Raw genomic sequence first — 26,606 nt, 5'->3', positions numbered from 1 at the left:
ACAACTTGTTAAAAAGTTAGCAGTGTTAGGTATTGTGTTCCTCTATAGTGTTCAAGAGCAAAGACATTTGTTAGGAGCGTCAGGACTGAATCCCTCTATATTCTGTAAGTGCAATCTGCTAGTTAGAAGCTAATTAATCCCAGGATCTCATCCAGCTGTTTCGGCTTCAACAACATGGCTGGTTAGCCTGCTTCCCACTCCCACCACCCTTTGTGTATGTGTGACATGCCTCCTGCTCCTGGTTTTATATGCACTTCATGCAGTTCCCTCTTGGAAACCTCCTCGACTTTTGATTTCACTTCTGATAAAGACAAAAGTCCACTGGGCTGTTCTTGGTCGGTATCTTTGAGGATTCAAAATACCAGAGTCTGGTCTCCTGCCAGCCTTCTCTGTTCAAAATTTAAAGCTCCAGTTCCCCCAGCCTGCCCTATCGGACCCTCCCTTCCAGCCCAGGAAGGCACCTGGTTCCTCTTCTCTGGACCGACTCCTGAGCACCAGAATTGAGCACTGTCATCTATGTGAGGCCTAACTAGCGGTACCATCTCTTTAAGGGAGGGTGCAGGCGTGACAAAGGGCCAGCGACCCCCTGTCCCAGACACCCCTGTCTGTCCTGAAGGGAGAAACCTGGCGCACACCAGGTGACTTGATGCCAGGGTTCGATATCCCGAAAGGGCTCAGCGGAGCTGGTCCGACAGATCTTCAGGATCAGCAGGGAGACAGGGGCTTGGGGAAATGGGAAGGAAGTGTTTTTTGCACTTAGCACTTAGAATCTTGCGCTTAGCACTAGACTAAGACCCTCTTTACTCAAAGAGTGGCAGGTGTCTGTATTGTGCTGCTGAGTGTTCTAGAAACAGCTAGATGAAATCCGAAGAGCCTAATGTTCAATCAGACCAAACATTGACTCGGCTCCTAACCTGTAATCCTTCTGATGCTCTGTCGTGGGGACAGCAAAATCATGACTTGCAACATTAATTGCTACTGTATGCATCATGTGACGTCGGCACGTAACTGCTATACATCTTACCCGTAGTTAAAAATTTGCACCCTCTGGTATTTCAAGCAGCCCTCAAATAAAGTTTTGTCTCGTGAAAATCTACTTTTTTTTTGTACACGAAACAGCCGTCGGCACGACACCACGGCGTCCAGTCACAGGAGACAGCAGCGAAGACAACGGTTTTGTTTTTTCGTAAAAGGTTTTATTTAAAAACCACACAAAATGGCTTTAAAAACATCTACGAGTTTTAAAATGCAAAGTGTCAAACCAAATTATGCTTTAAAAAAATGTCGAAAATCTCTCTTTGAGGCAAAGAGGTGAAGGAAGTAGCCGGGCAGTGTTTTATTTACATGTGTTACATTGAATCGCAGTGTTCTCACAGAAAGTTTATTAACACGCGTGGTGTCCCATATCTGAGGAAACCACCAAAACGAGGCATGAATAGTTCTCTCTCTGATACACCGGGCCAGTGCTTTCTGGTAGCGAAAACAGTGTTTTTCAAAACCCTTCATTTCTAAATCTTAACGTTTTCCAATTCGTAGGCACTAGGAAAATCGGTGCATCACCAACACTTGGTCCACTTCAATATTTAGAATCATCCGCTTCTCAAGAAAACTCAGCTCTGAAATGTCAAAAGTTACCGTTTTTATTTAACGACACAGCGCGTGTCCATACTATTAACAAAATGTGGGTTATTAGTTTAACAGCGCAGGAACATTGTTATTAAAGATCTCGCTATATGTCGACGCAGCTACGCCGTTTATCAGCGGCAGCACATCAGTTTCAGCAAACTTCAATGAAATTACAAATCACCAAGTTGCATTGAAACGATTCGCACGAACTTCGGCATTTTCCGGAAAACGCCTGGCCTCGTTCACTGGCGCGCCTCATCGTTTGAAGTGGCGGAAGCTATTCTGCCAGAAACACGCCCGAGAATGAACACGCATTGTTACTTTCACCTGACCCTAAAAGATTTCAGAAACACAAGACTGCAATGCATCTAAAAACGGTTTAAAAAGTCGTGTGTCTGAAGGCAGCGGGATATTTTAAATTGTGCCTATATCCAAACAGAAGGCAATGAGCACACAGCTCATTTCAGACACCACCAGCTGGTGGCAGTTCTTAAAAACTACAGCTACACACTCGGGTTAATCTACTGCAGAAACAGAATAAAACCAGGGCTGGTTTTAAAACGTCATTTTGCAAATTGAATCAACTGCGTTAAAATATTTAAAACACTTGAGATTTTTAAAAAGACATTCAGTGAGACGTACACAGATCCAGATGATATTACACCTAGATGGTTAAAGGACTAACCAGCTGTTAGAAAGGCTACACTGATGTCATCCAGACCCTACAAAAAGACAATAGCTCCCCCTGCTGGGAAGTCTAAACTCTGCAGAACCTGGCTTTGCTTTGCTGCTGGTACAATTCGACCTCCGCACTTGCTTAAAATTTTGTGACTTAAAATAAGTAAAAACTGGAAAACCTTCCCAAACCCTTAAAAACACCCTTGATTTAAAACATCTGTTTTACAAGAAAATAAAAGAACATTTGAATAAAAAGGATCTGTTGTAGGAACATGTAAAATGGCATCTGGAATCTTTTCCTCTGGAGGGACAAAACTGGACATCAAGCCCGCTGAAGACATTTTGAAGAGCGGATTCCCTCAGGGGGACTGAAGAGACTGCAACAACGAGACTGTAGGATCCCCGAACATGCGAACCAACAGGCCATCAGGGTGAAAGGAAGTCGACCTCTGTCCTTTGTGACCTTTCACCTTTTCTGAAGTTCCAATGAAACAGCCTGAAGTTCAGGGTCAACGGTAAACGTATCTCCGCCAGGAAATCTGTTGTGACCGCAAACCATCCATCAGTCTGGCAGCCCAGGAATGAAACAATGCTGCCCACGTAGAAAAAAAATAAAAAGGGCACACTCCTAAACAACCCAGAACAAAGAGGAGATACGGGCTTTCCGCTGGCTTCAGTAAATGGCCTCGTCCATGTTGTCGTCGCTGTCCGCCCCAAAGTCCTCGCCGTTGTCGAAATAGGACATGACGTAGTCCGTCTCCTGCAGGGGGACAAACAAACACAGGGTCAGTGCTCTGTCCTGCGTGCTGGTCAGGGAGAAGGGACACAGGGTCAGAGCTCTGTGCTGGGTGCCGGTCAGGGAGAAGGGACACAGGGTCAGAGCTCTGTGCTGGGTGCCGGTCAGGGAGAAGGGACACAGGGTCAGAGCTCTGTGCTGGGTGCCGGTCAGGGAGAAGGGACACAGGGTCAGAGCTCTGTGCTGGGTGCCAGTCAGGGAGAAGGGACACAGGGTCAGAGCTCTGTGCTGGGTGCCGGTCAGGGGGAAGGGACGCAGGGTCAGTGCTCTCTTCTGGATGACCAGTGTCAGAGTCAGAGTAGATGTTTGACACTGCTCCCTGACCTCCTCAAATTCCTCCTCGTCGTACTCTTCCTCGTTCTCCTGCTCCTCCTCCTCCTGCTTCTTCTCCTCTTCCTCTTCCTCCGAGCTGACCTCCTGCTCCTTCTTTTCAAGTGTCTGCACCACAAAAAACCAAAATCAGTGCACTGTGAGGCTTTCAATAGTTCTGACCAGGTGGGTGACTCTGGATCCAGACCCAGGACTAGAGCTGAGAAACACCGACACCGGTAAAACACAGATCAATTCCTCAGCAGGGATCAATTTACCAATAACGGTCAAGTCGTAAAGGATCAATTAAAAATGAGCCAATGAAATCAATCACGTAAGAACCACGAAACTGATCTGATCACCAAGCATGTCAATAAACAACAGGGAATCAATTAGAAAACTAGTCCCAGTCAACTAATTAAAGCAGGAGCTCCATCCTGTGTCCAGTCCTGTTCTCACCTCCAGTTTGCGGATGATCTCCTCCTTGTCCACGCGCTTCTGCTGGCTGCGCTTGGGGACCTGCAACGGCTCTGAGGGAGACAACAGGTGGTGGAGAATTAGTCCAGCAGCACAGCGTGGACCAACTCCAGACCGAGGCCAGCAGCCCTGTTGTGATCGTCACCGAGGCTTAGCTTATAACTGCCTTAATGAGGAACTCCAGTCCCAGTTGCTCAGATTGGTTATTAAATCTCGGTAACAAAACAAATTCACGGCCTGTACGGAAAGATTTCACAAATTCCGAACTCAGCACAAAATCGTGAACCGTGTGAAAGGACCGTACGTCGCCCTGTTGTCGCAAAGCCCTGGTCTCTCCACAGGCGAGAGCGAGAGTTTGTGAGAATCGCGACGTGAAGCGGCCCTTCCCGCTCACTAGTCCCCGTAATGACCGACGTACTGAACCGTACGAACAAATAAGTGCAGGTTGTGCTGCAGACATTTCACCGCAGAAATGTTGCAACGTGACCTGCAGGCAGAGTTAACAAGTAAGGAGTATTTGTTGGCGGAAATGTCTTGAAGTCGTGAGCCATATTTCTATCGGATTAAAGGAGATGTTTTCACAAGCCTGCTTGTTTACAGCGTAATAGGGCCACTTCATGTCACCAGATGTTTTGCGGACTCATTCTGAGTCTCAGAATATGGCGCTGTGTATTCCTGGAGAATTTACACCTTACTGTGTAACTATCCTTATTGTGGTTTGAAAAGCACTCATTAGTGCTGATGCTTTCTAACCCAGAAATATAAAAATACTGTTGTATTAGCTACTAGCTACTCTTCAGTGATAAGGGATAGCGTGGATTAGCGGGTGAGACTTTGGACAAAGCAAGTGGTTGCAGGTACAAGACCCAGCTGTGGACACTGCTGGTCCCATCCTTGAGGAAAATAACATACCGGGGTCGCTGCTGAGCCCACCCAAGGTAAACAAGGTAGCAGCAAGGAGGACGAGCTGCGGGCTGAGCTGCCAGAACGCTCAAGTGAGGCCTTTCACCTTTCGCGTGACAGCTGAACTTTCACCTTTTGTTTGACAGCTGACCTTTCACCTTTCACCTTTCGCTTGACAGCTGAAACTCTGCTGCAGGAGAGCAGGAGAGAGCCTTGAGCAGCTTCAGCCTATACTGAGCTCAATACACACAGTAACGCAGCGCTGGGTCAGTCCCGCAGCACAAACAAGATCACCCCGACTGTCCGAGCTCAGGATGAGACCCGTATACGAGGCTCAGCAGCTGAGAGCTGGCCACGTAATGACAACTGGGAGACACAGGCATTGCCAGGACTGTCTGGGAAGCCCTGGTCTCTCAGTCTCGGGGTCTCTCGCTGCCCCCTGCCTTGGCCATGCCATGCCAGCACTGCGCCCGCCCCCTGGGGTACTCACTCTCTTTCGGGGGCTTCCTCACTCTGATCCGCAGCTCCCTGGGCAGCCGGTTCCAGTCTGAAACACAGACGCGCGCACAAGGAGTTACAATCGCCGCTCCCTCCCAGACCCGACAAACCGCTGCCACCAAGCCGCGGGAAAAACCTTTCGGAGGCGGCTGGCATGTCCCCGGAGCGGAGACCACAGGCCCCAACCGACACGTGATCCGTCACACAGCATCCGTCACGGCTGAGCTGGGGATACCGAGAAATCATACCAATCACACTGCCGAAACTCGACTAGCCCACCCTGCAGCTCCCAGCTGGCAGCCCCACTGGAGCCCAGCAGCTGTGAGCCTGGTCAGTGCCTGGATGGGAGACTCCTGGGAAAGCTAAGGGGTTCTCTTGGAAGAGGTGTTAGGGGGCGCTCACCCTGCGGTCTGTGTGAGTCCTAATGCCCCAGTATAGTGACGGGGACACTGTAAAAATGGTACTTTTCTTTGGATGAGACCCAGGTCCTGACTCTCTGTGGTCATTAAAAATCCCAGGGCAATTCTCAAAAAGAGTAGGGGTGTTACCCCGGTGTCCTGCCCTAGTTTTCCCCATCACTCTGTTCTCTTCCCCTCTGAGAGCTGGTGTGTGGTGAGTGGACTGGCGCACTCTGGCTGCCATCACATCCTCCAGTTGGGGACTACATACTGGTGGTGGGGGAGAGGAGTCCTATATAAGTGTAAGGAATATTGCTATTATTTTATTTTATTAAATGGGTAAATCAGTATTCATTGAGACACTTGGATTACTACTGATCAAAAATGTGTCACATTTTGTTCCTTTGTAAGCGGTCTATTAGAGAAAGACTCTAACACCACGTTATGAAAGTCCCTGTGGTACACACAGGGGTAAGTTTAATGACTGCCACCCACAAGCCATGACGCACTGAAATGTACTACAAGCAGTGAGATGCACTGCTTCACATCCACTTGAGTCTCCCTTCACAATGTCGGTGCATCACTTTCTTGGGAGAAGGATGTACAGAAATGAGACAAATTAAAATTTCACCACCAGAAAAGGCAGTTTTCAAATCTGCTAACCACAGGAAGTTGAAGATCATAGGGTTACAAAAGCGCTTTGAGTGGAGTGTCCAGAAAAGTGCTATATTAAGTGTAAGCAATTATTATTATTACGAGAGGAGACATTGGCCCCATCAAGCCCGACTGAGTTAATAGTTAACTGACCCAAAGATCTGAACCAGCTGTTTCTTGGAAGGCGCCAAAGTATCAGCTTCCACCAAATGGATGGGTAGCTTGTTCCACACTGCTGCCACTCTCTGTGTAAAGGAGCGCCTCCTGTCCTGATTGGAAGATCTTATCAGGCTGTTTCTTGAAGGGAGCCAGGATGCGCCTAACAGTACTTCAGATGACGCTGCAAGACACCGCCCAGCTGTCCCACAGAAGAGAACTCACCAGGTGTCCACTCGATGGTGTTGTCCGTCGGCTCTGAGCTCTGGTACTTGTCAGAGTAGCGCTCCACATCTACGAAACAAGCACAGTCACAACAGGCACGCGCCAGTAAGCAGGGGAAGACGAACGCAACAGTTTATCAGTTTAGCGACCCCTGCAGAGGATGACAGGCTCAGCCAGTCCAGGGCCGTGTCAGAAAGAGCCCATCGGTGTGAACCTCTCGGCTGAACCAGAGGAAGGGCTCATGCCCTGAAGCCCTCGTTTTCACAGAGGGCAGCTGCACGCGCCCCCAAGACATCACCGGACTCGCACCAGCCCCTCCTGCAGCTCGGAAATCCTGATCGCGGCAGAGGCCCTGACAGTCTGCTTTCAGAAGTCAGAGATGCCCCCTCAGCCCCTGGGCTTCGGGACCCCCCCCCCACCGCGGTACTGACCTTTCTTTGGCACGGCGGGCCTCACGAAATAGGGCAGGTTCTTCATGGCGCCGCGGAGCTCCTGCTTCAGTGCCAACATGTACTCGGCCTCCTCGCCCGCCTGCAGGGGCACCGGCTTGTTCTCCATGGGCTGTGGGGCACAAGGAACAGTCAGGCTCTGGGCACAAGGAACAGCCTGGCTCTGGGCACAAGGAACAGGGCCGCAGCCTGGCTCTGGGCACAAGGAACAGTCAGGCTCTGGGCACAAGGAACAGGGCCGCAGCCTGGCTCTGGGCACAAGGAACAGCCTGGCTCTGGGCACAAGGGACAGGGCCGCAGCCTGGCTCTGGGCACAAGGAACAGTCAGGCTCTGGGCACAAGGAACAGCCTGGCTCTGGGCACAAGGAACAGTCAGGCTCTGGGCACAAGGAACAGCCTGGCTCTGGGCACAAGGAACAGGGCTGCAGCCTGGCTCTGGGCACAAGGAACAGTCAGGCTCTGGGCACAAGGAACAGCCCGTTCTTTAGAGGTTCTTTAGAACTTTAGAGCAGGAGTTGCCAATCCTGGTCCTGGGAGCCCTCACACCGGCTCTCCACTACACAATCGAACCTTAACTGCCTCAACAACATGATGAATTTCAGCTGAATGCTCTCAGCTTTTAAACATGTGGACAGTTGCAGACGTACTACTAGCATGCAACTCGTTAGTTCAATGGCAGCTTCAATTAATTAATTAAGCTCAGCTGGAGTGAAAACCAGGTGTGTGGGCCTCCAGGACTAGGACTGGGAGCCCATGGCTGGTTCATATTCCACACCTGAATTACACAACTGCACTGGTTATTTAAAATAATAGATCATCATTTCTTTAAAGGCGGTTAGCTTGTTTCTTGAAGGGTTCTGGCAATGTCTGCAGGAGTTCAGTGCTCAGGGACTGCAGTCACCTGTTGGCCCAATTTACAGAGAAACAGGCTAGTCTCCTGTCACCTGCCACACGTATGTATTCCAAACCTTTTAAGAAAAAGATCATCTACTGCCTTTCGATAACGAGGTGCCGCAAACCCAAAATATCACTAAGGCATCCCCTGGGTGCTTGCAGGGAAGGCAAGCAGCCCGCAATTCTGTTAAAGTATGAGACAACTCACCAAAACTGACAAGAGTTAGACTGTTCGAATAACACACACACTGAGCTGAGGCGAAGACCTACACAAGCAGCACTAAAAATAAACTGTGCAAAGGGAGGCTGATTTTCATTTCCGTGTTCATATGACACTTGTGCATTTAAGACTGCAAAAAGGAGGCACGTCTTTACACAGAGGGTGGTGGGTGCCTGGAGCAAACTATCCTAAACATGAAAATGCTCTGGCGTCCCACAAGAAACAACTGTATAGGCTCTTTACATTAATTAGCTACTGGGCAACCCAGTGAGATTCCAAACATAAAGTGGAATTGTGGCCAAACAGCCACCTCTAGCTTGTAATCCTACATTTTTTCGTCCTTTTATTGTCCCAGATGGGAAATTTGCTTTGCAGGCAGGTAAAAGACACACCATACTACACAATTCATCTAGCGCAAAATGAACCAGTTAGTAAGAGAGACACGTGTGATAAGAAGAAAAAAATACATCAATATAATTAAATAACAAATGGATAAATATAAACAAAGTAAAATATACAATCGATTATTCAATATAAATGATAAAATTGTATCTCACAATATTATTCATTAAAAAACAAGCAATTGACCAAAGTTAGCAGGTTAGTAGCTGTGGGGATAAAAGATCACTTGGTTCAGAAGCATTTGAACCCGAGTAGTTTAAGGCGACACCCAGGTGGAAGCAAGTGCTTGAATAAGAAGGGGGGTTGGGGTTCGACTGGGCAATAATGGGGCCAGCCCGTTGTTAGGAACATATTCCCCGGAGATCAGGGTTCGAGTGAGAAAGTGATCAAGCTCTTATTCACACACATGAAGAGCAGAGCCCAGGAAGGACTATATCTCATAGCCCTAAGTTGCTAAGCGGAGAGCGAACTTGCAGAAGCAAAAGAGAGCAAGTCAGTGTCCATAAAGGGAGTTTTTGACAGTGGGGTTTCACTGAAGCTGCGTCTAGAAAGTGTCTCAAACAGTTACGTGTGACACAGTTTAAGCTGCCTTGCTTTAGAAATGCATTATAAAGTATCAGACATATGAGACAATATAAAACACTTTTATGTATACAGAGAATCAATCTAAAAATTGTGGATCAACAGGAAATTTCCCTTCACGATCGATAATCGCCGATACTCACCGGGAACAGGGGGGTGGGCTGTAGCGTCGAAGGGGGAAGGGGCTCCCCCTTTCCCAGCCCCATGGCCTCCACGTTGAAGGACATCTGACCCCGGCCTCTGCCTCTGCCCCTGCCCGCCATCGCCAACACACGCAGCGGGCAGCCCTGCAGGGGGGCACAGGAAGAGGGGGTGACGCCCACACTCCCGCGATCCTTAACCCCCCCACCCCCCACGGAAGACGGAAGAGGTGTGGATTTGACAAGCACACGATTATTTCAACAGGCGGCCCCAGTGGCACACTGGTGAACATTCCCGCCTGACCGAGCCGGGGCTCCGGGTTCAAATCCGGACGTGGGGTGCTGTGTGTGTGTGGAGTTTGCATGTTCTTCCCATGTTGGCATGGGTTTCCTCCCACAGTCCAACATGCTGGTGGGTTAACTGTTTTCTGGGCGAACTGGCCCTGGTGTGAGCGTGTCTGTGTGCCCGGTGATGGACTGATGTCCCATCCAGGATGTACCCTGCCGTGTGCCTGTTGCAGCTCCTATGTGACACTGAACTGGATGAAATGGTTAGAAGATGGATGGGGTATATTCCAGGACACAAATTTAAAAAAAAAAACATATTAAACAGCTTTACTGTGTTAGCAATATAACGGGACTATGCAGAAATGTAGCGGGGGCTGTAGACTCAGCGGCACACAGCTGACTCAAACCGGGCGAGTTTTAGTTTTGCCAGACTCTGGGACGCTTCAGGGAAGTTGCTAATCCTTCAGTACTTTCAGCACGCTGTACAGTTTCTGCTGCACACCAGTGAATTAAAGCACTCATAAAGCAATTTTTACCTTCTTTTTATTAAAATATTCCGAGCTGGGTACAACCAGAACAAAAACAAAAACGTTTAACGGGCAGGTTCGTGGTGATACGAACGCTGGTTGTCACAGTGGACTCTACAGTGTGCTGGAGTTTCCCCATGCAGCGGTAGCCTGAAGCAGACCGGGTATCAACTTTCTAACGCACAAATCTGTTTCGATCTACAAATCTGTGGTTTCGACACTCTCCCTAATTACCCAGCTTCATCCTTCTTTCGATTTTATTTGGACCTTTAGAGGGTTTCCCTTGCATTTTGGTACATTCAAACCATCTTTTCTAACAAAACACCGCGTGGCCGTCGAACATGGGAGTTAGGCGCAAACCACAGTCTTGTTAAAGACCTTTGGCACAGGCATTTTTCTGCGAGACTATTTTGATAACCACCTTAGACGTGTAAGCACATAACCGAAATTCTCTCGGGGAATGTTAGTAACCAATTCTAAAAATGCACTGAAGTATACTCATCGGTGTTGTGAGAAACATGAGCAGTACTTTGTACTTATTTAACTTCCAAAGTTCCTAACCGCAAGGGATAAACACAGTTTTGTCTTGCCCTCATTTCTGTAAACTGTAAACCCAAAGTTTGCGCATTCTGCACGTGTTGTATAAATTTTTACCTTACTCCACGAATCACATAACACCAAAGCCTTCTGGTGCCGCTGCTGAATAGCGCCCTGACCGACACATTCTCCTGATCACAACTGGTTCCTGGCAACTATGGTTCCTATATCAGGGTTACAGGTATTGGTGTCTCATACACTACTAAAAGTGCATTAAACGCGATCAACCTTATTGAGGTAATTTCGAACTGGTACCTTTTACAGAATAAAACAGACCAACATTTATTTATTTTTTTGTGCAAAAATTATTGATGATTGTTGTCCATGACGGATGCAAACCTCGCAGAAGAATACATGACGAGCTTTCCGCGCACTTGCTCTGCTTTACTTTTCTTCTCTGATGATGGCTAATTAATTTGGCTGAACAGACGAAAGAGATGGACTTTTTGTCTTCGGTTTTTTTTTTGAAGAACTGATTTGAGACGCTGACCGTTTGAGGGCGTTACGACAGCCTGCCCTCTGCCGGTGACGGCTGGAAGTACAGTGCCGCAGCACGGCGCATTGGGCCGCTAACATCCCCGCCTCCGGCAAAGCCCAGGGCAGGGTTCGGGTTCGGGGTTCGGGGTTCGGTGTGGGCTGGGAGAGGGGGCACACCCACGCCACTTCAAAATCCTCCACCGATATCTCACTTCGAATGAAACACACAGGGTCGCGGAGAGCCGGGGCGTATCCCAGCAAGCAACGGGCACAAGGCGGGATACACCCTGTCCACTCAGGACACGCACAGATACAAACACTCACACCAGGGCCATCTGTTTACAGAAACCAATTAACCCACCAGCATGTCCGAGGGAGGAAACCGGATCCCCCGGAGAAAACTCACAAAAAAAACACAGGGAGAACATGCAAACTCCACACAGACAGCCCTCCAGGTCCGGGATTACAGCAATCAATCGAATGAGGCGGGTCCAGATTCCCCGTTTGTCGCTTTTCTTATGCTTTTGTATTCCAAGCACCAGCAGTAAGCAGTTTAATCGCACAACGTTATACCATTTTTATTGCAGCGCTTTCAGCTTCAAACTCAAAACAGGGTGGAAATGCGTAAAATTAACCGGAAAAAGTCCTCCCCCCGCCTTCGAAGGCAGCAGCGTCAAGTTATAAAACGGCACGCGTGGATTGGACCTGCTGCTGTTCATTAGGTGCTGCCAGTTTTGAAGCCGGCCAGCCGGGTTAATCAAGCTCTTGGGGAGCCCTGCGTGTGCTGTACATCTGCCGAGCGCTGTCCTCTGCCCCTGTAACGATTCCCCCCTCCACCTTTTAAGACGTCACAAGAAAACACACATTTCCAGCGCCGAACCCACGAGGGTCTGACAGATTAACACGACGCAGCTCTCTCTTTCTCAGTGTGTGCGTGTGTGTGTGCGTGTGTGTGGAGTGGAGGGCATAACCCGCACGCCCTCCCCCCTCACGCCAGTGACAACGGAGCGCTGTTAAGCCTCGGCCTTGTTGATTAAAATCAAATAACTCCTCTCCTTCCCGGCGAGAACCTGGGACGTAAAAAAAAAAGGAGCTTTGCTTGCGGCGGCATGCGCGTGTCACCGTGGGAACGCTTCTGCTGGAATCCTGCAAGCCCGTTGCCATAGAAACTGACAGCCAATGTTCACTAGAAGCGCCGCTGTTTCTAAATTGGTATTTATACCATCTGAGAATACAATTGTTATTTTCTGCCCCCCCCATACCTCCCTGTGACGGGAGTCAGATTTAGAGTCAGACTCTATCCCTGCCGTGCTGTAAACGGATATGATTCGCGGGCGAGCGTTTTCTACCGCTCCCAAAACCATTAGACGCAAATTAAAATAAGCGCTAATGATATCAAAAGGCCTTCTTTATTGTTTTTTTTGTGAGGCACGGCAACTTAAGGCAACGAGATCACTATGAAAGCGATAGGGAATTGTGTGCCCGTCACAGATGGCTGTAATATTTCACTGGAGGCCATTGTAGGATCTCCGCCAGTGGGAATGTTCACTCGTGGCTTGTACAGCTGTCTGAGAGTGTGGATTCAACACTAGAACGGCTACAAACGAGAGAAAGCCTATTTGGCCCCTCTGAGTCCTTTTCTTTGTTTGTAGTCGAGTGTCTCATCGAGCTGTTTCTTAGGAAAAAAAACAGGATGGCCGGCCAGCTTGTTCCACACTCCCACCCCCCTTTGTGTAAACAGGTGCCCCCCGTTCTTGCAGGTTGAAACGCAGGGAGCGCACGCAGGGTGAGGCGGTGATCAAAGTCAATGCCAGGTCCGTGAACGGTGCTACACGAACACGGGGGCAGAACTGGAAATTGCGCGGACGAGGCAGAGAAGGCGGGGGGCACCTCTTTACACAAAGGGTGGTGGGAGTGTGGGACTACCAAAAGTGACGAAAGAAAACCCCAAGACCGGTTTCTGTATATAGACGTGTTTCCTAGCATCGGCTTTTAAATGCACTTCCACTAGCTTCGTGTTTCGCTAGTCTCGGAAGGTTTCTGGTATCACCTCCCCTCGTCACATGTCCAGTACGTGCTGAGCGGACAGGCGGAGTTGTCGCCCCCAGTCGTGTCCTGCGCTGTCCATAGGCGCTGCCGCCCCCAGATATTGAAAGCCGAAAAGTCCGATTCCCGGAGTTTGGGAACCTGCTTGTCGGCCGTCGGACTCTTGGCTGCGCAGTTTACCGACAGCGGCTGGACGTCCTCAGTCCTGCCGCAGCGCCGGCAGGGTGGGGGTAAACTGGGGGTGGGGTGGAGGGCGAGGGGACCCCAAGTCTGCTCTTAGCCATCCCCCGCGCTGACAGGTCACGCCCTCGGGTGTTTCTCGCCACGAGCGCTGCCGGGTGTTAAAAAACCAAAGGCACTTCAGTCACTGGGATCGCAGCGACCAGCGACAACGACCCCCAAGAGGCCCGCGCCAGCGTGGAGGGATGCGTTTTGACCGAGGTGCCTCACGACTGGTACTCTGGTGTCCTGGGTTCAATTCCAGACCTGGGGTGCTGTCTGTGTGGAGTTTGCATGTTTTCCTCTTGTTCACATGGGTTTCCTGCAGGTGCTCCTGTTTCCTCCTGCAGTCTAACAACATGGGTTAATAAGCTTCTGGGAAAACTGGCCCTGGGGTGAGTCCAGGGCGTACCCTGTCCTGTGCCCGTTGCTTGCTGGGATAAGCTCCGGCTCCCACATGGGCCTGAACTGGATAACACCCCAACTCTTTTCAAGAAACACCCTGGGATTTTTAATGACCACAGAGAGTCAGGACCTCTGTTTTACATCTCATCCAAAAGATGGGGCCTTTTTACAATAGAATGTGCCCATGACTATACTGGGGCATTAGGACCCACACAGACTGCAGGGTGAGCACCCGCTACTGGCCCCACTAACACCTCTTCCAGCAGCAGCCTCAGCTCACCCAGGAGTCTCCCACCCAGCTACTGAACAAGCTCACACTTGCTGAGCTCCAGTGGGCTGCCAGCTGTAAATTGCAGGGTGATATAGCTGCTTAGCACAGTGCACTAAACCATAGTGAGATCAGGGTAAAAACAGAGTAAGGTGTATGAAAGTATATTCTAAGCAATGCAGAGCATTGAGAAAGCCCCGAGTTATTTTGCAAACCCGGAATGCTGGAGGTGCCCCGCAGTAATCTTTCCTGAGGGTCACACTGGGAAAGAAACATCTCTGAGAACGTCGGGCTGACAGTCACACAGCAGCAAGCACGTTTTGGTTTCTAGTCCAGTGTGCGTGAGTTAAGGAATACTACAACCCGCACTGCGAACAAATTCGGAATGATAGGAAAAGCGATTGCAAGCAGCACTGGATTCCCGATGGGAGGTAATGTATAAATAAGAAAGCAAGTAACACACCCCCCCTCATGTACTGCGTGACCCGGGGGTGACCCGCACTGGTCCTGGAGAGCCTCAGTCCAGCCACTCCGGCGCCTTAGAATCATCAGGTTTGTAAAGACTCGGGGCACGTGTGATTGGTGATCGGTTTAGGAAGGTAACCGCCTCGATTAAATCCGAACGGGCACGCGGGGGCTGGGAGAGCCGTGGGGGTGCGGGTGTTTCCGTTGCGCGCGATCGCGGAGCCCACTCGATCGAACGCGTCACGCGCTTCGGCGATCACACAGGAAGCGATCCCGGGTCGAGGGCAAAGCTTCCAGAACAATCCCAGTCTCCAGCCGGTAAGAAATGAAGGTTACCGAAACGAGACACCTTTAAACTGAAGCATTCGGCTTGGCCAAACTTCACCCCGACCGCGGCTGTGAGCTTAAAACCCACACTTCTGTCTCTGTGTGCTCAAAGACGTGACACTCAGCCCGTAAGAAAGCGCTTGAACAGAGGAGAACGGAACTCTTGAACACTGTATGTGCTTTTCTGTAATGGCACCGCGCGTCTTGAACAGAATCTCCTGCAGCTGTCCCGCCGGACGTAGCCCACTTCAGGCTTTACTGAAGTCTCGGCTCCAGCGAGGAAACCCAGACATAGGATATTCGCCCCAGAGTATTTAGTATAAAAAACCCCACCATCCTGCAAATAAATAAATCACATTCTCTGTGTGCCAGAAACTTTTTTTTTTAGTCCAGGCTTTTAACGGCTTCAATGCTGTATCTACCCGTCTTTTAACCTACGGCGCCGTTTTAACCAGCTGGGAGGGCGTTGGGGGCACCGGTGTGTCTCCCCAAAACCACGGCGAGGGGGGTGACAGTCCCTCCCAGGGGCCAGTGCACCGTCAGACCGCAGCCTTTCCACTGTCATCGCGGTCAGTATCCCGGCGCTCCGGCGGAGTCCACCGGTTCAGCGGCGGATGAGAGGAGCTCTGTCTCCCACCTCCTCGTTTCCCTCCCCCGCAGCGACGCCACATCTTGCCCTAAACTGCCGGTCGCCGGAGGCATGCTTGCGGTGGGGTGCGGAGGGGAGGAGGAGGTGTGTGTGTGTGTGGTGATGGAGGGAGGGGGGGGGGTGTTTGGTGCGGGGAAAGCGAGGGAGGAGGGAGGGGAGTGAGACAGTCGAGCTAAATGCAGAACGCGCTGTCAAATAGGAACTGAAGCCGGCATACAGCGGAGCACGAGCAGAAGGAGCTGTCGGAGCGCGGAGCTTGACCGGCAGTACCGCAGATCCCCCCGCCAGCGAGGTAAGAGAGAATTGCGCTCGGTCTGGATTTTTAATGGTAGGGTCCCCACCGGGGCTGAAACGATCACGGCGTGCTGAGGAACTTATGAAAACGATAACCTTTTCTGCTTTCTGATGGATCTTTGCTCGACTTCCCCCGCATAACTACTGGTTATGTCACGGGTTTGTGTCGGTATACGGTATCACATATAGCTCGCTTAGAGCGATACATGCGTGCCGGCCGTATAGAGTATTAAAGTGTCCAAGCAGGGTCGATTTACTCGAGAATTGCGATTTTCGGAATGCGGCGGTCCTGAATTACGCTCTGATTTCGGAACTTCAAAACGCCTTCTCTGCGACCGGCTCGGCTTTCCGCTGTCCTGCGAGTAAGGACCTGCTTTTATTGCCGCCACGTTTAATTCCAAATCACGTCCGATAATGTTGCCCGAATTAAAAAAAAAAAAAGTTGGTCTTCTTTCCCTACTGGATAGGATTATTGCCGTCTTAAAGCAATCGCAACAGCCGCACCGAAGATCTCCGTCCCTGCGTTGTTACAGGGCGACAGATCGATCTGTCATAACGCCGTGTGCCGCCGCCACCCGAATTTCCAACGTGCCGGAGTGTGGGGGCAATTTTAATAGCCCGTACAGCCTAGCGACGATGTTCTCCGGCATGAGGTGCGGTGCCGTGCTGTAACTTTGAGGGCTCGGCGTCCTGGCGCTGGGGGAACGCTGCTCGCCCGCCAGGAGGCTCGCCTCCGCCGCAGACGGATCTGTCACTCTCCGGGGTGACTTCTTCTGGCGGGGGTGATGGTTGGTTGGTTGGTTGGTTGGTTGGGGGGGGAGAGGAGGGGATTTAAGACAGAATCGGGTTCTAAAAATAGTTGCTCCAATGGGAGCGCGCTTTGATTTTAAACATTAAGAAAATGACTTTCTGCAAACCTGGTCGGCATAACCTTTTTTTTTTTCCTTCTCAAACAACGGTATCATCATCATCATCCTTGTCGTTTTCTTTTTCGTGCAGAATAAAGATCTTTAATATGACACACGTTATACCTTTGGAAAATCTCGGTGTTTCTTTACACGGGCTAAATCCTGCCTGCCGCATCCTGACTGCGTTTCTCAAAGCCTTGAAAGGCATGCTCGCGGCTCCACCACGCAGGGTGGGCGACAGCTCGTGGCTCTTTCCACGGCCCGGCTCTCGCCAGCCTGTCAACACTACACAAAAAACAAAACCGAGGAAGGAGGCTGCGCTGGGCTCCGTGCGGGTACAGGTGCAGGTGTACTGAAGCGCAGAGGCAGACGCGTTCCTTCGCCTGGAACGCTCTGTGACGTCAGCGCCAGGAACTCGCCTATCACTGCTCGCGCTTCGGGAGGCGGAAGACACGTCACAGCGAGCGAGGGACAGACTCCGCGTACAGACCGGCCTCCGGCTCACACCTCCCTCCGTATCTCCTTATTTCGCCAAAATCTGCCAATCGTCTGTGGTGTCGACTTCCTGTGCGATTTGCTTTAGAACACCGACTAGGGGAGGCTGTTGGCAATACAGATAGGATATGGAGGAAACAGGAAGGAAGGAGAGAAACGTATGTTCTTCTTTGTGTTTCTTCATTTCTATACTCATAATTCCACAACATCGACCAAGAAATCCTTTTTTTTTGTGACGGCCCCCAAAAAATTCTTTTAGTCCCTTAACACAGTGGAACTGTGTTTTTGTTCAGTACCTCACAGCTGCAGAGCCTCTGGCTGAAGCTCCGAGCTTCTCGGGGCCCGTGGGTGCAAGGCTGTCATCTCCAGTGGGCTTGAGGCGTCTGAGGCCCGCGGGCTGGGGGGGGGGGGGGCAGCTCGTCTGCGCGTCATGCGTCAGTCCTAACGATTCCCCTGTTCAAAGCGTCGGGTTCTGCATAGACACACACATACACTGGCCTGCTGTGGTGGTGGGGGTTGTCCACTGGGTTCGGCACAGGACATCCTCTGTCGGTCAGGGTGCCCCGGACGCCTCTGTTCAGGAACACAGAGGGGACGGAGCTCTCTTCAAATCAGCGCCGGCATCGGAGGCAGGTCAGGTCCCAGAGTGAACTGTTCCATCCAATTTTGCCGGCCTCTTTACATCAGCGCTGGCGTACAACCAAGTCACAGTGACAGATTGGCTCATTTTAGCCAATTAGCCAATAATCAGCTCTAATGAATTGAGAGCAGCACAAGGACTGAGGACCTGACAGCCCTGCGTCTTCCTGGGTGACTGTGTATCCGAGCGGTTGCCTGAGAGCCGGGTAGGGCACAGCATCTTCCCGATTAAGAAGGACAGTTTGAACGGGGGATTGGGGGGGCCAGGAGACCTCGATGGTGATGGAGAGGAGAGAGAAGCCGAGGGCTACTCATCAACAGCCTGGTTAGATCCGCCGGGACACAGGTCCGCTCCACACGTCCCGGCCTTCTCCTCCCGTTCCCAGAGAGCTCCTGCTTTTCGACTTCCCTCCTTCCGTCAGGCAAACCCCCCTGTCCCTGCGCCTCTCACTCCCCGGTTCTCACTTCAGAACTCCCCCTGTCCCTGGCTGATCCGTCTCTCCCGACGAGCGCCACGGATCTCCTGCCCCTTCCCAGCTCGTGGCGTGTCCGCGCCCAGCCGCGCTGCTCAGCGATCCGGGTTCATCCCCCGGGGAGAAATGCTCTCCTGGAAAATCTCCTTCTTTTTCTTCCCTGTATCCGTTGGGCACTCCCATTTCTCCGAGCACCCATTACTGGGCCATCCATAGGGCCGGATTTCTTTGGATTCAAGTCCACCATTGACTTCAGTATCCAGATGACCACTGATGGCCAAGAGCAACCCAGAGCAAGCACCAGGTACGAGCCAGGACACACCCTGGACTGGACACCACTCCATCGCAGGGCAGACAGACACGCACCCCCGCACCAGGGCCAATTTTCCCAGAAGCCTCCTGACCTACCAGCATGCCTCTGGGCCGCGGGACGAAACCCACGTCAAGCAGATCAACGCAGGAGCAGGCCCGGGGCTCTGTCAGGGGCACTGGAGCCAGGCGTGACGCCACACGCACTCTCACGTCCCAGGGTAAATGACTCCTGAACAGAAAAGCCAGGTGCGATCTTTTCCCGGAGCTGGGGAAACGGAGATGGCCGATCAGCCGATCAATCGGGCCCGATTTGGATCTTGGGAGCTCATGGGATGCACAGGCTGAATGGGTATTATTTAATAAGGGCTCTGACGGGCAAAAAGCTGCTGGATTGCACTGCTGCTTGGAATAACCCTGCGTTCTACACTGCCCCCCTCCCTGCAGTCTGTGATGACACCCCCCCCCCCCCCCACCTCCGGGGTGACAGAACAGTTTCTTCCTGTCTTCAGAGCCCGCAGAGCTGAAATGGAACTGGGGGGAGAGGAAGAGGGAGAGAGTCGTGGGGGGGGGGGGGGGGGTGTTACTCTAAACAGGAAAAGCTGGAGAAGGACTCGGGGGGCTGTCTGGAGTCAGCTGTGCGAGGGGCTCACGAAATGGAGAGACTGAGGCGAGGAAAACCTGAAACACAGAGGAGGAAGGAGAGAAGGAGCTGCAAATAGCTCTCCTTGATCCCTGTCTGGAAGCCTCTTTTCTGCACCGAGAGCCTGCTGAGACAAGATGTGCGAGAGAGAGAGAGAGAAGGAGAGCGAGGGGGAGAGGGAGGGGGAGAGGGAGCGAGGGGGAATGGCGAAGATTGAGACTTTTCGTTCACGTCTCTGTTCCGCCCGCCGGCACAGAAAGCAATCTTCTCCTCCTCGCGCGGGCTCAGAAGGGCGCTGAGCAGGGTGGACAGCGGCGCTGCGCTGGGGCGCCGGCTCTCTCTCTCCCCACCGATTCCGGCCCTGCGTCTCGAGCGGAGCGCGGAATACCGATCCCGACCCCGCAGCGCTCAGCAGAATGGAAGGCCCGTCCCGGGGGAACCGACTGGGAAGGCAGGAAGGACGAGGGGGGGGGCTTTGCGCAGAAGAGCTGGTTTCATCCTGTGTGTGTGTCAGCCAGCCCGCTAGGCTGGGGATCTGATCCAATCCGGCGAGCGGAGGAAGGTCAGGCCAGGCCAGCGACTCTCAGAGACGGGGAGGGCAGTCTTGGATTCAAACGACTTGCTTTCCAAGCCGCTCAGCCGAGAGCCTGCTGCGGTTGTGTTCCACGGTTATTAATTATTAATAGGACGAATTGATCAGGGGTCAGCATTGCTGCCTCTCAGCTCTGGTGTCCTGGGCTCAATTCCAGACCTGGGGTGCTGTCTGTGTGGAGTTTGCATGTTCTCTCTGGGTTTGCATGGGTTTCCTACATCAGTCCAAAGGCCTGCCGGTGGGTTAATTGGCTTCTGGAAACATTGGCCCTGGTGTGAGTGCCTGCGTGTGCCCCATGATGGACTGGCATCTTGACCAGGATGTAGTCTGTCTTGCGCCCCCTGATTGCCGGGATAGGCTCCAGCTCCCCCCGTGACCCTGAATAGAAAATGGTTAGAAAAAAGTGGTTAGAAAACTGGATGAATGGACAAACTAATTATCATATTCAGCAACCTTGCATTCAGAATCCAGGCATGATGTAATTTCGTATGACATACACAAGAATGTAAAAATGTGACTATTCCTGTTGCTCATTTCTGTACCAATAATTAAGAACTGTATTGGCTTGGGGAAGCTTGTGCCAGACAACCACCACTCTTTGTGTAATGAAATGCCTTACACAATTTCTGTCTTAAATGTACTCTCTTCATTTTTATTTTTGCCCTCTGCTTCCTTTCTCATTGCGGACCCTAAAGTAACTCACTGGTTGAATTTGGCTCGGAATCAGATTTTGAATATTCAGTACAAGAACATTACACATTCATTACACATGAGAGGAGCCATGTGGCCCATCTAGCCTGTATGGTATTAAGTAGTTAACTGACTCCAGGATCTCATCAAGCTGTTTATTGAGAGGAACCAAGTTCTCACTTTCAACAGCATGGCAGGGTAGCTTGTTCCATGCTTCCACCACCCTTTGGGTAAAGAAGTGTTCCCAGTTTTAAATGCTCTGCTGTGCAGTTTTTTTTTGTGATCCCTGGTTCACGCCTGAATGTTGATACTTTGGATACGTTGGAAGTTCCTCGGTTCGAAACTGAAGACATTAAGTGCTCTCAGCCTGTCCTTGTAAGACAGGGGTCGATTGACTTGTTCCCCTCCTCCCAGGACAGCAATATCCCATTTTTGAACACAGTGACCAAACGTTTTAAAAGCAGTGTTCTATAAGAATATTGTAAAAGGAAGAAAGACCTTCTAAGTCTGCTCCTCTGCAGAAACCTCAGGATGGGCAATGTAGACGTACATTTGTCAAAAGCACTCGGACTCTTGCACACAAATGAGGCTGTGCGCATTCTGCCAGAGGCTGATGTATTACTGCACCTATGAGACCTGAAGGATTGTGGCTCACGGGGGAATTGAAGCAGATCTCACTTTTTCAACCGCTGAGCACGCCAGAGATTCTTGAATTTGTACAGCGCTGGTCCTCCCCAGGGGTCCCAAGGTATCTTACACCAACCCCTCCGAGCGCGGCCGCCACCGGAGTCACACTGCGAGCAGAGGAGGTGGAGAAGGGCAGGATGACTTCACCGGTGGAATTAAAGGACAGCTGTAGGAATGTCGGAGTGTATAGACCAGGAGAGGAATTTAGCCAGATGTAAATATGTCCTGTTACAAAATACTAAATATAATATAATATAATATAATATAATAATGTAATTATAAAGAACAGTTGTGAGTGAATGGAATAGAAGACAGTAACAGTTTCCCTTTGATAGTAGGGAACTATTTCCTACTGTTCTGGTTAGATGTGCAGACTAACGATGTATTCTCGTTAACAAAGTCTTCTGACCCCAGGCCCTTTGCTGTAGGTACTGCTTGTGCCCTCACCTCCATGAGCAGCTCCTGCTCATTTTGGGTTCTTTGCTGATGAACTGCCAGGGCGGCTGTAGTCCTGTCTTTCTCTAAGCCTGGGCTGAGCCTTACAAATGCCAGAGTACCAGGGATGGAATTAGACTGCGTCCATTTCCGTCATACTGTATCTGCTCGTAATGCAATTACATTGATACGGCTGTGTAAGGAAGGAATGTGTGCTACATTGTCATTATTCTCTGTTTTCCCACCCTTGAAATTGCACATGCCCACACAGCCAGAAAAGGCGATTAGATGCAGTGGCTACAAACCTCCATCAGGGGGAGTTTGCCTACAGCTGGTTCAGAGCTGCAGTGGAAAGGGGATGAGTCTTCCAGTGTCCTCTGTGTTGTTAGGACAGCAGTTCCTGCAACCAATCAGGTGGTTGCAAAGCTAGCAGTGATGTCAGCGCGGGACGCGAATCCCTTCCAATCGGTACTCCCTCTCCCGCTGGGCTGGGCGGAGCGCTTGCTGGCAGTCAGGCATCGCCGAGCTCTGCAGGTGGGCATGTTAGAGGAACGTGTCTACGCGTCTCCCACGCAGCACGGCATCTTTGCCAAGAATCGTTGCCAGAGAGCCAGGTCTTGTTGGTTAACAAGAAGGTTAACAAAAGAAAAACAATTGACAATTCCAAGTAAAATTAACAGCTGGATTGGGTCGGTGGATCAATTTACCACCAGTGACCAAACATGCAATATTTCATGAATGGCAAAGCATTCCTGTGATGTTAAGCAAGGAATTTATTCAGCTGATCGGGTCTGTATGAGCACTGGTCACTGTGAGCAGTGGCCTGGAAGTCTTATGCTTAAAGCAGTCCAGAACTGCACTTACAAAAAGAAAACCCAGGAAAAGTTTCAGACGCGTTTGCATTCCTTATCTCTCCCTTTTTCCTCGCTGTCGGATTGGGGTTATTTTATCTCGGACAGGAAATGGCTCTCAGTAGGCGGCCATGGTCGTTCACAACATGCCGAAGGCAATATCAATTTAAAAGCCAATCTCCCAGCCGAGCCCCGTGACAGGCCTCTCTGTTAATTTGGCTTCCTTGCAGCGGTGGCTGTGAATGACCCAGGGTGTCTCGGTTATCACTTAGCAGTCACTGCTTGGAAGGAAGAAGGAACTGCCTCGCAGGGTGTGCTGCCAAGCTACACTCCTGTGCTCCCGGAGGAGGACGGGGAAGCTGCAGCTATACAAGTGGAGACATTCCTCCGAGTTAAAGGAGCGGTCGGGATAATCCGCCCTCTCCCGGTTTTTCCCCAGCCGGTTGCCTTGGCTTCTCTGCCTCCCCCCATCTGTCACTGCTTGGGCCACCCCGAGGTGAAACGTCGAGACCCCCCTCGATTTTCCAGAACAGGTGGCCCAGGAGTAGGAATGAGTAGAACCGGTTTGGGAGAAAGGATTTCTGATTTTTCACAGGCTGTTACACTGCCTCTAAATTGCTTGAAAATTGCCACACGGAGGAAAAATGATTCATTGGTCAACCACTTAAGGGTTCTCACCTGAGTAATTAAGTTTGGTTTGACATTTAAAGGGTGTGCATTTGGGGGGACGGGGGGCTGGGTGTTGAAGAGAGAGGATTGTCTTGGGCTACACCAGGGGCTGAGACACCCCAGACCTGCTGCTGTGCCACTACTGTCCCATAACTACACCAGCTGCTGTCTTCATCATTCCTGCAGGTTTCTCAGCGAATGTGATGTCGCCGTTCTGCTTTATTTCTGCAGGCAATATCAGTACGGGCAGTTCTGTGAACTGGAGATTGTCTTAAACCTTTTCACACAGGACAGCTGTCAAGCAAGCATCTGTGCAAAAAGAGAACTTCCAAATGCACTCGGCTAGCTTTTTCAGAGGACGATAATGCCAAAATTGCTAATGTCCGTGCTTTTAATTGTCAGTCTCACTGATCAGCTTCAACAGAGAGCTTTAAAATAGCCTTCAGGAGATTCATGCCTTTATTATGGTGTGTGTGTGTGTGCGCGTGCGTGCGTGCGTGCCCTGTGATGGACTGGTGTCCTGTCCAGGGTGTGTGTGTGTGTGTGTGTGTGTGTGGATTTTCGATTCGGGAGTGCATGCCACTAACCGCGAACGTTCTGCTCCACTTAGACTTGTTCGGACTCTCTAGCCACTCTTTGTGAGCTGCTGCCCGAGAAGCCTGCCCCCACCCACCGACCTCGCTCTGCTCCTCCTTCTGTTCCAGGTGTTTCCTGCTTCTCCTGCTTGGGCCAGGATGACCCGGCTTCGCTGACCCAGGCCGGCGGGTGCCATGGGGGACGGGGGGGCCCTCCACAGGGAGGGCAACGCCCTCCTGAAGGCCGTCTTCCAGGGCAAGCTGCGGCTGGCCCGGCTGCTGCTGGAGGGGGGCGCCTACATCAACGAGGGGAACGAGCGCGGGGAGACGCCCGTGGCCGCCGCCTGCCTGGCCAGCTACGAGGACCCCCAGAACCGGACCAAGATGGTCCGCTACCTGCTGGAGAAGGGGGCCGACCCCAACATCCCGGACAAGTCGGGCCGGACGGCGCTGATGCACGCCTGCGCCGAGCGGGCGGGCAAGGAGGTGGTCTCCCTGCTCCTGGAGCACGGGGCCGACCCCAGCCTGAAGGACTACTCGGGCTCCTCGGCGCTGGTCCACGCCATCAACAAGGGCGACCGGGAGACCCTGCAGATCCTGCTGGACGCCTGCAAGGCCAAGGGCAAGGAGGTGATCATCATCACCACCGACACCTCCCCCTCGGGCACCAAAAAGACCAAGCAGTACCTCAACTCCCCCCCCTCGCCGGGCGTCGACGACAAGCTCTCGCCGGGGGGCTGCATGTCGCCCTCCGAGGTGGAGATCCGCACCTCGGCCTCGCCGGGCAGCGAGAAGGAGGAGGAGGAGGGCATCTTCAGCTTCGCCCTCACCTCCGCCCTCCCCCTGCCCTCCGCTCGGCCGCCGGGGGACAGGAGAGGCCCCCCCCCGCACAAGCTGCTGAAGAGGCTCAACTCCGAGCCCTGGGGGCTGGTGGCTCCCTCGGCGCTGAGCGGCGGCCCCCCGGACAGGCCGGAGAGGGAGGGGGAGGCCGTGGCGGAGTCGGAGGAAGGCGAGAGGGTCGTCTCGGAGATGAACGGCCTGTGCATCTCCGGCCCCAGCCGGCCCGTCCTGTCCCGTAGGCACAGCATCGAGACGCACGACCCCTGCTCCCCCATGCTCAAGGACCGCTCCTGCTCGGAAGACTGCGCCGCCCTCTACGGCTCCTCCTGGGCCGACAAGGTCCAGCAGCACCAGGTGCTCTACCGGAGGAACACCGCCCCCGAATCCCAGGAGGCAGCCGGCTCGGCGCCGGCCGGGGCCCGGGGTGGCGTGGCCCACCCCAAACTGACCCGGATGGACCACTACGAGTCCGACACCCACCTCTGCCCGGAGTCCATCCCCGGATCCCCCGATTCCGGCCGGGTTTCGGTGGAACGCCGCAAGTACAACGCCTCCCCCCTCTCCTTGCTCACCAGCTCCTCCCGGGAATCCCTGGAGAGCATCCCCAATTCCGTCTCGCCCCTCACCATGCGCAGGAGACCCCCGGGGCTGCTGGAGCGGCGGGGGTCCGGCACGCTGCTGCTGGACCACATCTCCCACACCCGCCCCGGGTTCCTGCCCCCGCTGAACGTGAACCCCCAGAGGCCCATCCCCGACATCCGGGCCAACGGGAGACCCCCCTCCCCCGTGCACTCGGGCCACAAGATCCTGGTGCCGGTGGCGCCCAGCTCCCCCAAGCGCGGCGAGTCCAAGCTGAAGAAGAAGCTGACACGGAGGCACTCCATGCAGACGGAGCAGATGAAGCAGCTCTACAACTTCCAGGAGATTCTGGCCGAGAAGATGATCGAGTTCACGGGGGACTGAGAGCCCCCCGCGGAGACGGCCCGCGTCTCTCATCCGGGTCTCCTTCGGATTCTAGGACCCACATTCCCGCTGACCCGTTTTTCCACAGAAACCTTTCTTCCCAGACCCTGGAATAGGACTAACACTTGTACACCGAAACCCCCCTGGAGGGATACCCGAACTAGGATCAACGTCTCTGCTCGCTTTTTCTGGGAGGAAACCTGAAATTCCCCGAAAGTCCCCTGAAATTCCGGGAGCTGTCTGGATGAAAATTCCAGAGCTGTTCGGTGTCACGCCCTCTGCAGCCAGAGGGCGCTCCTTCTCTGTCCTGTCCCTGGTTTCCGGTCTGCTGTCCTTCCTGTCCCTCTCTTTCCCTTGGGCTATATATTTCCGGGTCTTGCACTCTGTCCAGGCTCAGCATTGACGTTCGGATGTCCTGAGACCCCCCTAGCACCAGGGCGCCCCACGTCCGCTCCCTGAGGGCATAGGTTTCTATACGGCATTCCTGAACTCTTTGCACTATGAGCCCGGGCCTTTTTCCCGTCTCGCCGCTACGCATATGGGTCTTTTCCGCTCTCTTGCGCCCCACGGTTAGTCCCTTTGGACGTCCGTGACATTCGGTTTGGCGATCCGGTTCATCCGGTAGCAATTTTTTTTTCTATCTGGCCTCCGAGCAAAGGTGATCTGTGATGCAAGCTGAAAAACAAATTGGCTTCCGGTTTCTTTTTGTTTCTGTCCTGAAAAAGCAAATTTCCAAAAGTAACTTAAACGGAGGGTGATATCAGGTTATATAAAGAGTCTAGCAGACGCGATCGGCAGTTCCTTGCATTTTGGCTTTGGCACTTGAAATAGTGGGGGGAGGTGGAACATAAATTTTATGCTGAATAGA

At 52.2% G+C, this 26,606-nt stretch overlaps 2 protein-coding genes across 2 annotated transcripts; one reads left to right on the top strand and one right to left on the bottom strand.

The window, feature by feature from the left end:
* Positions 1–1,174: 1,174 nt before the first annotated feature.
* On the bottom strand, positions 1,175–10,946 carry polr3glb (RNA polymerase III subunit GL b). The gene is made up of 8 exons (XM_088905594.1): positions 10,877–10,946; positions 9,411–9,554; positions 7,152–7,281; positions 6,721–6,789; positions 5,280–5,336; positions 3,869–3,939; positions 3,425–3,538; positions 1,175–3,064 (listed from the first exon to the last, which is right to left on the bottom strand). Exons 2-8 carry the CDS (start codon positions 9,528–9,530, stop codon positions 2,978–2,980), a joined length of 648 nt encoding a protein of 215 aa, XP_088761720.1. The 5' UTR covers positions 9,531–9,554; positions 10,877–10,946; the 3' UTR covers positions 1,175–2,977.
* A 4,977-nt stretch (positions 10,947–15,923) lies between these two features.
* Positions 15,924–25,807, top strand: ankrd34a (ankyrin repeat domain 34A). Its single transcript, XM_088904949.1, has 2 exons — positions 15,924–15,967; positions 24,065–25,807. Exon 2 carries the CDS (start codon positions 24,131–24,133, stop codon positions 25,736–25,738), a length of 1,608 nt encoding a protein of 535 aa, XP_088761075.1. The 5' UTR covers positions 15,924–15,967; positions 24,065–24,130; the 3' UTR covers positions 25,739–25,807.
* The last annotated feature ends 799 nt before the right edge of the window (positions 25,808–26,606 follow it).

The sequence above is a fragment of the Atractosteus spatula genome, chromosome 25 (assembly GCF_055471065.1).
Source record: "Atractosteus spatula isolate fAtrSpa1 chromosome 25, fAtrSpa1.hap1, whole genome shotgun sequence".
Classification (NCBI taxonomy): Eukaryota; Metazoa; Chordata; class Actinopteri; order Semionotiformes; family Lepisosteidae; genus Atractosteus; species Atractosteus spatula.
The sequence above is the reverse complement of the archived record's forward strand: the minus strand, read 5'-3'. Positions and strand labels throughout refer to the sequence as shown.

Excerpts from the sequence above, each read along its gene's own strand:
- ankrd34a (XM_088904949.1), top strand. The coding sequence starts at position 24,131 with ATGGGGGACGGGGGGGCCCTCCACAGGGAGGGCAACGCCCTCCTGAAG.
- polr3glb (XM_088905594.1), bottom strand. The coding sequence starts at position 9,530 with ATGGCGGGCAGGGGCAGAGGCAGAGGCCGGGGTCAGATGTCCTTCAAC. Across the intron at positions 7,282-9,410 it reads AGCCCACCCCCCTGTTCCCG|CCCATGGAGAACAAGCCGGT; the intron begins GTGAGTATCGGC and ends TGTGCCCCACAG. Across the intron at positions 5,337-6,720 it reads CACCATCGAGTGGACACCTG|ACTGGAACCGGCTGCCCAGG; the intron begins GTGAGTTCTCTT and ends TCTGTGTTTCAG.